Genomic DNA, 15714 nt, shown 5'->3' with positions numbered 1-15714 from the left:
TATTTCTCAGTCTGAAAAATATTTTTGGATTCAAAAATATTTCGACCATGAGTTTAAAATATATTTCGGGATTTGAAATATTTCTTTGGATTTGACAGATATTTCTTGATCTAACAAATATTTTTAAATATTTCTATAAATATTTTTAAACATTTCTCTGGATTGATCTATTTTTGACCCTTCTCGGCTGGCTTACCAGTACTAGTTGAGAAGATAAACAAAAGTTTTATACAACTATAATCTTTCTTTAAACCACTTCATTAATGCCGCCTCTTTTCTAGCCTTGAGAGTTCGACTTATTATCCTGAATGTCTGATTGAACAATAGATAAAGAGATAGACCGACATGTGAATATTCAAATGGTTAGCCTAAAAAATAATGAGGGATATACCCTGTCTGTTATTTCCAGGAGGGGAAATAGCTTAGATGGAAAATCCCAGGGTCCCGCTTTGCCAGACAACTTCCTGCAATATCCAACGGCCCACGCAGTGTGCCATCTCCCCTATTCCCCTCACATGGCTGGGGTAACCCGGAGCTATGGTAACATTCATTCACCCATTTTAAATCACGGCCAAGGAGAAATAAAAGCCCGGTCTCCTGCACAAAGTGCAACAGTTATAGCCACGAAACAATGGTGCCATTACAGTATTTTTGTCTATACTATTTGTACAATAACAACAATAATTGAAGCAACAACAATAAAAACTCGTCAAATTATTTTGGACACCTTACTCCAAAATTCTACTTGTGAAGGTTATTTCGTCACAACGTTCAGGTTTATTTAGAATTTCTGTATATGCCCTAGGGCATCTCTTCCATTATTCATTATCACTGTCAATGTATATATTTTTTAAACTTTGTAAACTAATGACGTCAATTGACTTTGTAAAAGTTGACAGCACGAAATAATAGATAATTTAAAAAAAGGTTGGTGATTTCTCTGCCCACGTGGACATTTTGTTCTACAGCAGGTCATTTTTTACAAAAAATAGAACAGTAAAATGGTGACATTATATCTCCTTGCCACAAACAAAGACTTTGGCTAAATAACTTTTACTTAAAATTGTAAGTTTCTTTCTTTTTTTATCTTTCTTTTTCAAAAATGAAAATTCAATAAAATTGCCATACGCCAATAACGTCAAAAATTCCGGAAAAATAAGAAGATCATAAACCAAGAGTCCGGTTTGACAAGGAAAACATTAAAGAAATGCGAGGTTTCCACTATCGCAGATTGCTGGAAACTAAGTTTCTTTTCAGATTCTGTACGGCAATGCTTTGCAGGTGTGGACTGCTCATGCGCAGTGAGTTAGTATTTCAGGCGATTCTCGCAAGGGTTCTTCCTCGCTCGTCAGTTGGCCTTGTCGTCGCAAACTTTTGCTAACAGTGTTTAATGTTCTTCATATCTTTTATTTTTTCATGTACCATCAAACTTCGAATTTATGACGAAAATCGTGGAAAACAGACTACGAAGATATATATTGTAAGATGCACGGCATAACAAATGGTCATCTTCACGGTTTTTCTTCTCTAGAAAAAAGGCTATAAAGCTCCAACGTTTGGATCCATGGGCTAGAGAAGTTTTTTCATCCAGTTGCTGATCATCATGCCGTTCATCATAGTTGTGTGTATTGTATATGTGCTTTGCCAAGCCAACGAGGCGAGAATTGTATATGTGCTTTGTATTGAATATGTGCTTTGCCAAGCCAACGCGGCGGTGCTTTGCCAAGCCAACGAGGCGAGAATAAGTGTATTGTATATGTGCTTTGCCAAGCCAACGAGGCGAGAGTATTGTATATGTGCTTTGCCAAGCCAACGAGGCGAGAATATGTATTGTATATGTGCTTTGCCAAGCCAGTGTATTGTATATGTGCTTTGCCAAGCCAACGAGGCGAGAATACGTGTATTGTATATGTGCTTTGCCAAGCCAACGAGGCGAGAGTGTATTGTATATGTGCTTTGCCAAGCCAGTGTATTGTATATGTGCTTTGCCAAGCCAACGAGGCGAGAATACCAATATCACCATATTGAGTTGTTATTTATTCTTAATCACCCATTGCTGGGAAGAAGTGAAAAGAATATAAATAGCACAGACAGAAATACATCAACAGTTACCCACACACAAAAAGTGCGAATTGGTTCTAGACAAGCGTAATGAAAAGCAAACTTTTAGAAAAAGGACAGATTTTCATCAATTTATCTCTTTGGTCTCGGCTTTGGACCTCGATCCATTTTCATAAAATTAACGCAGTCTTTATTCACCGATCCTTAAATGAGTGCGGGGTCTAATTAACACTACACTACACTACACTACACTACAAAGTAGGTTTGCAAGGTGTGAATGCTAAGCATACAAAACAAAAGTATATATATTAAGGTCAGAAAGAAATAATAACTTAATTCCGAAACTGATGTATTTTTTTTAAAAAAAAAACTCCAGATTAAGGTTTTTGTGAATACATTTAAGCTTTTGAACTCACCAGGAGACACCAGGAAATCGGAATAGTTAATTAATTGGGAAAAAACTACACCGGATCACAGACGAACTTCCGGTCAGAATTGTAACCACACTTTCTGGTTGGTTACTTCTGTTGTTCTTTGCTTTCGTTACCATTGTCAAGAAGTACCTTCTTCTGTAATGTTTTAAGAGCGAATGCTCCTCCTGAACAACAAAATTATATAAGAGGGGGATGAACACCCGAAGCGTTGAAAAAAGAATAAAATATCAATGTTCGTTATTATATCCTCAGTTTCAACAAATTGACGCAAAGCGATATAAATAAGAGGGTAAGATCTGGCCATCTTGACTTTGTGCTCATTGGTTGATTTGAATTCAAGATTTGCTAATGCTTAGCTTACTGCTACTACTCTCAAACAAATTTTGGATATCTCCAATGGAAATTTTTAATGACTGCTCTCTCTTTTTGGTATTGTGAACTCATTTTTCACAAAATAAAAAAAAACAATGTAGGAGGGTGCTAAATTGAAATTGACAATATTTACGATTTTGAAAGTAGCGGGAAAAAAATTAGTTTCTATAAGAGAGGAAAAACATTAGTTAATGAAAACGGTTAGAGGTTTTTTTCTTTCTTTTTTCTAAATTTTTAAATGATTTTCCACAATTTAACTTCGCTCGTGTTTTAAAAAGCATTCATAATTACTTATGGCAGATATAAATAGACAACTTTGCTTTCTTGCTTATCATGGTTTTGGCCTTTTGGCGTCCGCTATGTATAATTTTTTTTCAAACAATATTCACAAGCAAGAGCACTGATGATTATACAAACCAGGAAAAAAACTTCAGTAAAAAAATCTCCAGCTTGGTAAGTTTTATACATAGCCGTATTAGCAAATTCAGAAATCTAGATCAAGTATGACCATATATGGTCATTTTACAAATCTTCCCGACATTCAATAAATTCCAAATTCCAAATGTAAAAACGTAATGCGTTCGGCTTATCTTTCTAGAAAACGAATGCAGTAACAAAGTCAGTCTTAAAATATATTAAATTGAGGCAAGAAGACAGGTAAGATATTTTTTTTAGGAAAAAAATTATTGCAAAAGAACTCATAATCTAAGATGTGTATCTAACTAATTGTTTTTTAATACGATACAATTCTGGCTTAAAAAACACTAGCTAGCTTAAAAAAGCCCTGAAGATTTAGAATATTTAAATTCCAGTCCTAAAATCTTCTTAGCTTCATTGTTATTTAATTCTGCTGTTCCCAAGCCAGATTCGTATTTCGTGGTTACACTCATGGAGACAGCTGGCTAGCTAACTATAGAGTGAACAAATCATTTCTGTCTGTAGCCAGTAACGTTCACAATTAAACAAAAATATACCATTAAAAACCATCGAACTAAAAAACTAATAATCGTATTTCTTGTAAAAAACTAGTTTTTATAAAAAGGTGTATCCATTGTCATGCAATATAAACGCGTTGTAGTTCAAAAATATAGTTTTGTTTTTGAAAAATTCGAACGCAACAATTACCTTCGAAATTCGATCGAAATTTCCACGTAGACACTCAAATATACTGAAAAGAATTTCAAATTCTTTTAAAGGGCAATTTTTCATTTTTTTTACTTTCTTTGGCTTTAGTTACTTCTTTTTTATTGTGAGATGCTTGTTAGGGTAATCCAGGCCCCATTTGGCAGATCCGAGGATGCATTGTGCATTCCTACTTCCGCATGGTTTCCTGTCCAAAATACCTTATTGCTTTATTCAAGAGAACTACCATTTTCTGAAATAAAAAATCCGGAAAAAGTAGTAAAGTTATTTTAACTGACTAAATTTTTTCCAGTGTATTTCCCCCGACTTTAAATTTGACGAGTATATACTTTTTCCAATTGATAATAACCAAGGTAAGTTATTTTTAAAGCAATAAAGTTTGATGCTACCGTGTTTTAAAAAAGAGTAGTGCATAAGTTAAATAATCCAACATTCTTTGCGTCAAAATCTTAACGCCCGTTCCCCTGGGATCTTTTAAAATGGTTTCGTAGATTTAAAAGAAAATGTTGTCATTAATTTGATTAGTTGAACTTTTACTGCGCTTTTGAGATATTAACCATAAGGAGAACAGAATAATTCAAATTATTTAATATGTAATCACAAAGAACAAAAACTCTTTAAACGTTTTTCTTCGATTGAAATTTTAGAGAATTTATGCTCCCAGAAATAAGTAGGCAAGGTTATTCAGACCAAACCGCACCTTCGTACCATGAGACAACATTAAAGTGTGAAAATAAATTTTGGTAGGCGTTTCATTGTTTTGTCTGCGAATTTAGTGAACAACGAAGGTTAGCTAAATAAGTAAAGGTTGGTTTTAGTAAACAATTTTCCGGCTTTTCACAAAAGTGAACTAGCAAATCCACAGCCAAATTCTTATAGCATACTCTCAAAATAACGGACATCAATTACCAACAGTTTTCCGTTGCACGAAATAAACTTAAAAGCTACCGGAAATTCTCTCTAATTGACTTGTTGCATGAGCATTGTACTAACTATTTTTTCATTCATTTTTTTAGTGTCAATAAAAATACATTTACTAGTATTTTCAATTTATACTAAGCTGAATTGACCATGGGTTAAAGCGGAACAACAAAATGCTCGAAATAGCGGACACCTCAAATTAGCGTACAAAAAGTGATTAATTAGAGAGAATATTGTATACGAACAAAATGATGTGCAGAAGTATAAGATTATAAAAAAAATTCGGGCCTTCGTGAGCCTTGCGGTATTTTTTAATCCAGACATGCATTTAGATGGAACAAGGTTGTCTACCTGGTCTACGAAAAGTAGTATTTTTTTTCTTTTTTTACCTGTTTCGGTCACATTTTTAAAACGGCAGAAAAACGGCGACTGTTCCTATAATTATATCAACTATACTCAATTTTAAAGACACTGTGTTATACAAAATATCTGTGACACGTAATGCTTCTGGGACACAATGTCCTCGCAATCGCCACAAAATTTTCAATGTGTCCCTTTGTTTGAAAATTTTCTCTCAAAATCCTATTGCTGAAACAAAAAATATTCAAACCGATAAATTTCAACAACAAAAATTTTTTAGAAGAATTAGTCCATGCAATCTGAGTATCAAGGTCATATGCTACGAAAACAAATTTATGTGCGACCGCAACAATGAATACTTGTTGCAATTGTATGAAGTTTGTTTATGTTTGAAAATAGTAATATGACTCATGTGTAACTTTCCCTTAAAGTGAATGACCTAACCACAAATTAGGTTTAGCTGTCTAACCATAAACGCAAAATAACTGAAAGTAAACATCCAAGACCAAAGAAATAGTTTGGCTAGATTAACGTCTGTGCCAAAACAAGTATAACAGCCTGAAGAATGTTGAATAAGCACTTTATTTTATATGCACTGACGATGGTTTTAAACCGAAAAGCTTTTGCTTTCTTTTTAACTTTTTTTGTTTTCTTTTAAACCCATCAATTTTCATGGAAAATTTCACCAAAACTTGATGGAACATCCAGTATAAATCGCAGAAAAACAAATTTATCAAAATCATCAACAAATTTAATTCTGCATTCCAAACTATTTCTACCCTTCAGGTAGATCCAATGTTTTGTAATTGTCGGGTATTTTTACTAGTTTTCGCCATTGGTCGTTTTTTTTTGAAGAACTTTGTTAAGTATAAATTGTTGTACCTTTATTCTTTGAGACTATTTTTTGCATTTACTCTTGCAAGAAGCAGCTTATAAATCTGATTGACTGTATTTTTCTTTCAAAATGAAATGTTCCGTCTTCCGAAATATAGTTTTGGTAAAGTATTAAAAAAAAATGTCATATTTTGTTCAATAGTGAGGAAAAAAAGCAAAGAAAGTATAAAAAATAATGTTGTTTGCTAGATTTTATTTGAGACATTTCTCAAAATATATTTCTCGAGAATTCAATTTCTCTGTGTATACAACCATACACTGTACGAAGTCAATTTCAATAAAAACATTTTTTAAAAACGTTCAAATTTTTTTTGCTAAACGTAATTAGTTGGTTTTTTTTTGATACAATTCTTACGAAATTGATGTTGAGAATAACGTTGAAATAAAGATAATCCATAAACCTTCATAAAAAGAAATCAGAAGGCATGTTTGAGAAACAATCTGGCAAAGAAATTTTGAAATATTTATTATTATTTACCCAGGATAATCTTTTCAGTTTCCAATACTGTTATCACTGTAGGTCCTGCGAAGGGGGTCTTGGTGCATTTAAGCAACAATTTGAGCTACGGAAGGCGTAATTCTCATGCTAAACGTTAAGCAGAATGCATAGATTCACTCTTCCGTAGTTTAAACCCAAGACCTTCTGCACTGGAGGCGAACGCTCTACCACATCATTAACAACAAAAACAAGATACCTTTTTTATTACGTGAGGCAGCTTAGTTTTACGTCAAATACGTCAACAAGAAGGCGTTCAACGGCTGAGAGTTAAAACGCAAAACGTGGCCGGTGGTTAGTTTTGTCCTGTTCATATGAAAATTGCAAAAAAAATTCAGCTATGACGTCATCATTTTTAGTCTTCCTCATAGATTGAAGGCAGTATTTTTTTCAAAATTGGATTTTATTACTCGTGGAATTATCTTTAGCATAATATTTCTTTTTTAAAAATAAAAGTTAAATAAAAGAATTTGTCTATAATTGTCTTACTTCTGGTCACAATAGACAATGCGTTTTTTAAATTACTTGTCTAGTCATCAGCACGAACGCATTAGACGCAGCTTTGATGTCCTTTATTAAGTCGCCTATCTTTACACAATCTCTCAGTGTTAATATATATCGAAACAAGACAAAATTTTAATCGAAAATTATACCATTGGTTACAATTAGTTTAATTAACGCGCATGTTCCAAAAGATAAATTCACATTCGATTGTTGTGTTGTTCCTTGTTTCGTTGAAAGGTAAAGTAAATATTTGCCTTTGCTAAATGCTTAAGTGCTTTGTTGGAGTAAACAACTACGCCAGCCGTGAGAGCAATAATGCAGTGAATACTAAAAGAATTCGGGACAGATAAACTTCGATTTGTGAGATTGATTTGTTGAAAATATTATACCTGGTTAATCACACCAAGTCTATGTTATTAAGTTCCATTCATATTTTAATGGGGAAGCTTGTGTGTAAGAAGCTTTAAAAACTTTCTCTTTAATTGTGTTTACATGCTACATCCCGTTTGACATCGTTTTTTTTTTCCAACATGACTGTATCAAACAGACATCATTCTATGGATGTCACATTTATTGGCATCAGAAAACTCTGTTGCCGTTGATAGAATCATCTAACAATCCAAATAAACTAGAGACCTGTCGTTACACGGGTCCATTGGTTCTTAGATTTTTATTCAAAGTGGCTGACAAAATACAGGTATTATCTAGATACCAGCCGTTAGTCTAGGAAAATTCACGGCATTAATTTTCCCGTCGCGGTAAAGTTGGTAGTAGTATATCGTCGTTGTTATTTGTAGTTTGAATATTTTTAGCCCAGGTTGTTATACAGAAGGGCCCTCAGTTGCCGTCATATTGCATTTTGTGTTTCCGTATCACAGTTAAAAGATAGCACAGAAATAGCTATATATAGAAATAGCGTTATTGTGACACCATTTTGCGTATAAACATACATAATACGGGCATTATCATAGAGATGAGAGACCAGTCATTATCCTATGGACAAATTCATGGTACTTTGTTCGTCGCAGAACTACAGGCATATTATTACCATAGAAAATCGACACTACATTTTTACACACAACTTTTTCTGAAAACTCTTAGTCGTTTACAAAACAAAAACTATAATTTTAATAGCTGTTGCAAACCTCTATCACCAATTTTGCTTCTTTGTATTTGACGCTGGAAGCTAATTTTTTCACCAAATGAGGCAATTTAAACAGCCAGGTCTTACGTTTAAACGGCGACTATCCCAGCAGACGATAAAAAACACCTAAAAAATCTTCAACTATACTTCTTCAGTGTTCTAATAATTTGTCAATGAAAAAATTTCGCCATTTTTGAAAAATGTCGTCACTTTTGTTTGACTTTTTCTTGTGCGATAAACAGCAGTTAAACCTTAACTACAGACGAAAGAGTTCATTCATCTTATTCAACATCGGAAGTTATCACTAGCTGTAACTCTGTTAGATTGTAAAGAAGACAACCTCAAAAGAGATCATAGATATAAAAAACAAATCTCTAGTCGCTATTTGCTCTGTCATTGTAAAATTGCATTTTTTTACAAATTTGCAATTTTCGCTTTGTTGCACTTAGTATTGTAAACTTTTCTTAACTACCTTTATACTATTATAATCTACTCCAAAATTATGTGCCATTATTTGGAACCAATGTTTTAATATTTTCCTTTCTCGTTTTTTTTCTATTTTTGTGCACTCAACCCTGGTGATGCAACAGCTACACCAATGATCATTCTTTTTTTAAGTCTACAAAAAATTCCACACGCACGTGTTATGGTAAGTCCTTACTAGAAATTTAAAGATAAAGTATACAAGCTTGGTTCTTATTTTAAAAAACTGCGATCAATATTCCTTTATTGTCCAGTTCATAAATATCTTCATATTCTTTTAAATTGCTTTAACAATTTAAACAAAGCAGTTGGGTCATTTTGTAGTTAAACAGAGTGATAATGGCGATGTTAAATACTTTTCGTAGCCAATAATACAGATTATAAAGAAATTTTGCAGTAAAATAGTAAAAAAATCAAATCTTTTGACAAGGCTAAAATTTAAACTAAAGAATTTTCCAATGAACAGAATTTCCAAAAAGTTTTGCCTGAATTCGTTTAGAACTTGTTCACCTTATTTTTAGGAAAAGCTAACAAAAACAGCCAATGTAGCTATTTCCAAAATTTTTATTGAACACAAGGAAAGTAATCTTACAGCGTCGTACGGCGAAGAATACAAACATAACTTATTGTGTATTCGCTCCTACTTTATTTTATTTCTATTTTGCCATATGTTTCATTATGCTATGTTATTTTCAATCGATCAATCAAATTGATCCAACCACAAAAAATAGCAGAAGTGGTGTTGGAGAAGGTGAACTGTCAGTAATCGGTTTAAAAACAAACCAAAATGGACTTGTAACCCTTATCGTAAAATTAGTAAAGTCTAAAATTTTTTAAAGTATATTGCAATTAATTAACCTACAGGAAAATTAAAATATAGAAGAAAATGGGTCTAATCATATCATGCCTTATTGGTATGGATGTGTCACTAATATTTTTCCTTATCTTTTTGAAAATTCTTCAAAAACAAGAGGATACAAAGATTTGATATTTTCAAGATTAACAAGTAAGTACCGCGAAAACAAAAATATATTGTACTATTTTTATTTATTTCTTAAAAAGAAAATAGTCGACATAAGATGAATATGCTGGTAAAATCTCATCGATAAAATAATTAGCAACTAAAAATTACCAACCTTATATTTGCTACTTTCGAATAAGATATGATTTGACCCGTATTCCGCGTTGTGCAGGACAGTAACGCGGAAACGGGAAAAAAACATAAATATATCACATTGTCTAGAGAGATCCAAGATCAAAAGTCTCTCTGCAGTTGTAGATTTATATTAGTTTCTGGCACAGCTTTTAATTCTTGATTTATTTTAACTTCTTTGTCAAAAAGTTGGTTTGTTTCAATAAATCACTCTCCTTCGAGTCTTGATTTAATTTTGACAATTGGACATTCGCTCTCTTGATAGTTCCTTTCTTTTTCTAGTTGGTTGTTTATTCAATCTTATGAGCAGATTTTGATGTAATTTTCGATATGTAGTTATGGACAATAAATATCTGCCAACTAATTTTAACTGGTTTTCGACTACTTTTGTTATCATTTTTCTTTTTCGGTCTGATGATGGTAAATGACATGTTAAAAATATTGTTGTTAGTGTTCGTTTTTATTGAATAATACAATTTCCACTCTATGTTCTACCCTACAACGGTATTTTACATAATTTATTACGTTATTATTAAAAACATATGAGCACAAAAAAAACACATCTATAATCATCTTACATATTATATTTTACATCCAAATATAACTGAGCTTGCACGTTTTTCATTTAGGAACCTGGCGAAGTGTATAGTTTGATCTCACGTTATTTCAATTTCAAAGGTTCCTTTTGAAAAAAATGATTTTTTTTACTTGAATAAATCTGTCTGTATGTATTTTATTTCAAAACTAGTTAAATTAGTCTATTAATTTTTGTGCTTTTTTTTACTGTACTCTAAAACACAATAGATGAAAAACTGAAAATAAAGTTTCCAATTTTGATTGGTCTATTACTAAGATGCTTCATATCTGACGTCATATTCATCATTTTCTACGTACGTACATACATATCTGACGTCATATTCATCATTTGGTACGTATGTACATACATATCTGACGTCATATTCATCATTTGGTACTTACAAACATATCTGACGTCATATTCATTATTTGCTACGTACGGAAAACTTATCTGACGTCATATTCATTATATTTTACGTACGTAAAACATATCTGACGTCATATTCATAATTTGCTACGTACGTACATGCATCTCTGACGTCATATTTATTATTGTTTAATTATTTATTCTCTTTACTTAGCTTTTGGGTCAAATATTGTTGGAAAGAATCAATAACCTTAAAAACCAATTTGTCGTAATAAAACCACAATGGGGTGAGTCATGTGACTTTCCTCGTAAAACTAGCGTGTTTCGTGATTAATAAGTCTCATAATGAGACGAACAATATAATCAATTTCCTTTCTAAAACTTTTCAAATCTTTTTTTTTATTCTGTAAACAAATTTTGAGGAAGTAAATGTCAATAGAAAATTACTACGTGTTTGTATACATTTTAAACTTCTTTTTGAGACGCTTTAAGTGCATGTCTGGCAATACTGGTAATATATATTCTTATTTTTTTTGCATCATTTGGATGATTAGTTTGGTATAATAAAAAATAAGGAAAACAGAATTAGCTATAATAAATTATACACAAAAAGTTGACATTATTTAAAGCATATATCAGATGAAAAAGCTAAAAAAAACTTTATTTTGACATTACGTTCATTTGTTTAACTTTTACAACAATCTCATTTTCTTATTGCAATGCACTAAATATGTAAATTTCAGTGTGTTGCAAAAATAACTAATATATAAAGCAATATTGTCACTTCAGATTGTTCGTTATATTTTAGTATTAAATTATTATGAATGGTACCAAATCGTCAGGACAAATAATGCATCTACACAACAATCAAGAAAAGAACCTACGATACAGAATTGAAGATGGTCTAATGTACAAAAGAGATGTGGTGAAAGTTAAGAACGACAAATGCACCCAAACGAGCAATGTCGATTTACTGGAGGTAACATTTGAAGTTTACCTCCCGCGAAAAAAAGAGTTAATTTCGCATGAAAAAGTTTGATAAGTTGTTTAGAAATTTGTATACGGTTTCAAAATTCTTGTTTGGCTCTTAAAAATTTGGACTTGAAGTTCCACTAATTATGCATGACGTCATGACTGCTCTGAGTGGGTGTTGTATCTAACAGTTTTGACAAGACCTATAGGGTTGAAGATGTTTTTGGCCAAAAAAAGCTGTTAAATGTTTTACACCTAGTTTAAGATGTCATAATCTCGCAAAAAAGATTCCTAGATAAATTTAAATTTTTTTTCATTCGAACCTAACTTGTTTTTTCCCGAAAGGTAAAGTTTAAACTTCTCTTTTGAATACCAACCAATTTTTACTCGTGCGGTTAATATTTATTTTTCGTCGTACACAATCACACATAAATTTTAAACACACACGCAGTCATAGCTTCAATAACTTTTCATGTGTCTCACAGGACACATCAGATGTCAAATGTTGCCTTTCATGGCCCTCGATGCTGGTCCTTTGTCCTTGATCCTGGATCGTGGGTTCTTTTATAAGTTCCTAGGTCCTAATTTTTTCGGTTTGTCGTTTAACTGTTTAAATTCTTGTTATTCAAATTATTTTTAGTCAATAAAAAGGCTGGTACATGACCGCTTTTCACGCTATCGCGATGCGTTTATAAAAGACAAGTACTTGGATCCTTGTGTAAGTAATTTACAGAACGAAAATAGAGAACTTCGAGAACAAGCGCAACTACTGCGAACCAAACTTGAAGTTTTAGAGGAAAAAAATCTAAAGGTAAGGAGAATTTGGTTATGTTTAGATCCTAAATATTAAACATGAAAAACTAAAAAAAGACGTAACTAACTAATCAGAAACAACTTTAGCGAGTAAATACTTGTAGTTTTTATGCTATGGTGACACTAACATTTATACCTAAACTGAGCCAAGTGGCATAATAAAGCGGTTTCCTTGTCGATGAAACTCATACAAATCTCCTTGGAGAAAATATATGTCTTGTTTAAACTGCATGAGGATCAAATTTGAATTATATTTACAGAAATTGTTTTTTTTTTCAAGTAAATCACCAACTGAGTTATTGACTTTATCGAGCTTCTGATAGCTGAAAAATGAAGTGTAATGTTGTAACTTTTTTTCTTTAGAGACGTACAAGTAAATTCTATACTTCTCCAGTAGACAGAAAAGAGTATTATTCATCTCAATCTTTAACTCCAATTGACCTTAATAATAACACTTTAAGAGCTGCAAAGCCACAAAGAGTACTCTCAAAGCAGCACTCTTATCAACCTCCAGTACAAATGGTTTCTCCGGTGCAACAGCAGTCGCAATATGCCTACAGCAGTCAACAATATTCTCGAAGTAAAAGTTTCCTATCACATGATAGTAAAACAGCCTACAAAAGACATCATTCAGTCCCCTATCCACCAAAATATTGTAACGCTCCCGTACCAGCAGACTTATTTAAGCAGGATATTTTAATAAAACCATCAAGTGATATTATGCCTTACAAGGTTAACACGCAATATCGAGCAGTTGCACCAAATCATAAGACACAAGGCAAGACACGATGGAAACCGTCTGCATACCAAGCACGACATTTACCCTATGAACCAGCGCTGCCGACACATAAACCAATCTTTGGACTTAAGCAATTGCAGAAAAGAGAGCCTGAAATAATTTCTAGTTTTTCCGATTTGCCAAAACTTAAAGCAAGTATTTCTACAAATGGAAATTCTGGTATTATTTTGACTTGGGACTTTGAAAACCTGATCAGAGACTTGGATGAGTACAAAATAGAATGCTATAAGCTTTTTGCACATCAAGCTAAAGACACTCAAACTATTCCGCCATTGGACGTAACCATGTGGAAGAAAATTGGTATTGTGAACGCCTTGCCCTTACCTATGGCATGTACATTAACACAGTTTGCAGCTGGCAATGTTTACTTCTTTGCTGTTCAACCTATTGATATTTATGGACGTGAAGGAGAAATGAGTAATCCTTGTATTATTAGACTTAATTTCACTAGTTAAAAGATTTCTCTGCAAAGTTTCTTAAAGTAACACAAAATTTTAATTGGTTGATCTAATGTTTTCTATCTAGTTTGTACTGACAGATACCCAATCGGATTAGTCCTTTCCCCAGTTTCTATGTATATTCGTTTCTATCACTACGAGGGAAGAAAATGGTTACAAAAGAAAAAATTACGGAATGAAAGAATCAGCACATTTTTATTGACACCGTGGAATTTAGGTCTAAATTGAATTTTCCTCTGAATTAACAGGAAAACCACAAATTTTGCGGAAAACAGATAAAATGTAAAAGGGAAGATAGCAATTACCCGGCCATGTTGAAAATATTATTTAATATTATTTATTTATTTATTTGGTCTTGGTTTTTCTATTACATTAGTTGTATTTTAAGGCGTTTAATTTTTAATGAACAGACAACGTCCACTTAAAAGTTTTAAGACTTCAATTCATAACATTCCGAGAGTAAATATAAATATAAATAAAGCGAAAAATAAAGTAAATTAAAAATGTGTAATAAATAGGATAAAAAAAGATTGTAAGATAAGTATTGGTCGCTATGTGCCGATATTAGGCTTTATGTGCAGAGACTTGTTAGGAGCTATTTTTGATTAAAATTTATTATTTTATAGGTCAGAAAACAAAAAAAATGCTACCTTACGTGGAATAATTTTCACGTGGATTTATTTTCGCGAATGGACTTACTTTACAAATTTCGCGTGGATAAATTTTTGCGAAGGAAGGATAACTAACATATGAAGGGGAGACAAACAAACAAAAATTTTTACTGTAAATCATTCGTTTATAACGCCGATAATCTTTTCAACGCAAAACATTTTATAAAAAGATTCGCGAATAATAAAATTCAAAACATTTGCGTGGATTAATTTTCTCGAATGACGGGTATCTAAATATTTCACGGGAATTAATTTTCGCGAAACTTCGCAAAATCGCGTAAATTAATTCACGCAAAAATTAATCCACGATAGGTAGGTGACATTCCCCCCCCCCCCCCCCCCCCCATCGATGTAGTAACAGAAAAAGTAAAATGCCGACACATGCCGGCTATTGGCCATAACTTGTTATCACTTAATTTTAAGATATCACGATACAGACCCATATAAAGGAGAATTAAACTGCCTATCCTGCGCAGTATTAAGGTCTGCCAACATTTAGGTAGCAGGCGCTCATATCGGAATATTGTCGGTGAAAAATTTTGGCTTTCTTTGAAAAACTCATGACTCAATGACTCATTTTCTGTTCGGAACTGAGATATGAGAAAAATATGAAAGGAAGTTGGCAATAATACTACAAAACGGCGTTCCTTAAAGGGGCTACGGAACGGCTGTTGGTTTTCGACTTTAGTGACTTACACGAAAGTCGAGCTAATGGCGGCGAAAAACAAAAATGGCTATTTTTCCGGCATGTATGTAATTTACAGACTCGAATATATAGATATATCTAGAATTTTTATCTTCTCCATCCTTGGTCATGTTTTCATCCAGAATGAGTCTTGCTGAAATATTTATATGTAATATACTTTTCGAAAAAAATATTTAACCAGCGTTTGGTCACGCTACAAAACGACGTTTCGCAAAGTAAGCCGAAGAAAACGTTTCTGCTACACAATGATTGACTTATACTCTATCGACTTAGAAAGCTATTTTTTCAACAAAAAATATATGATTTACAAATAATTTTGAAAGCATTTATTTTTAATTCACAGCTTCAACTGTCATACTATTGTCGGACTCACTTAACACACTGGTA

The 15714-nt window shown here is 32.6% G+C and overlaps 1 protein-coding gene across 2 annotated transcripts; it reads left to right on the top strand.

The window, feature by feature from the left end:
* Positions 1 to 3465: 3465 nt before the first annotated feature.
* Positions 3466 to 14561, top strand: LOC130622233 (uncharacterized). 2 transcript variants are annotated; one of them, XM_057437673.1, is made up of 5 exons: positions 3475 to 3524; positions 11123 to 11195; positions 11717 to 11887; positions 12521 to 12691; positions 13057 to 14561. In XM_057437673.1, exons 3-5 carry the CDS (start codon positions 11729 to 11731, stop codon positions 13945 to 13947), a joined length of 1221 nt encoding a protein of 406 aa, XP_057293656.1. In that variant the 5' UTR covers positions 3475 to 3524; positions 11123 to 11195; positions 11717 to 11728; the 3' UTR covers positions 13948 to 14561. The 2 variants fall into 2 exon arrangements, with proteins under 2 accessions (XP_057293655.1, XP_057293656.1); XM_057437672.1 differs by lacking the exon at positions 11123 to 11195 and having other exon boundaries at positions 3466 to 3524.
* The last annotated feature ends 1153 nt before the right edge of the window (positions 14562 to 15714 follow it).

The sequence above is a fragment of the Hydractinia symbiolongicarpus genome, chromosome 12 (genome assembly GCF_029227915.1).
Source record: "Hydractinia symbiolongicarpus strain clone_291-10 chromosome 12, HSymV2.1, whole genome shotgun sequence".
NCBI classification, from domain to species: domain Eukaryota; kingdom Metazoa; phylum Cnidaria; class Hydrozoa; order Anthoathecata; family Hydractiniidae; genus Hydractinia; species Hydractinia symbiolongicarpus.
Note: the sequence above shows the minus strand (reverse complement) of the source record. Positions and strands in the feature narration are given on the sequence as shown.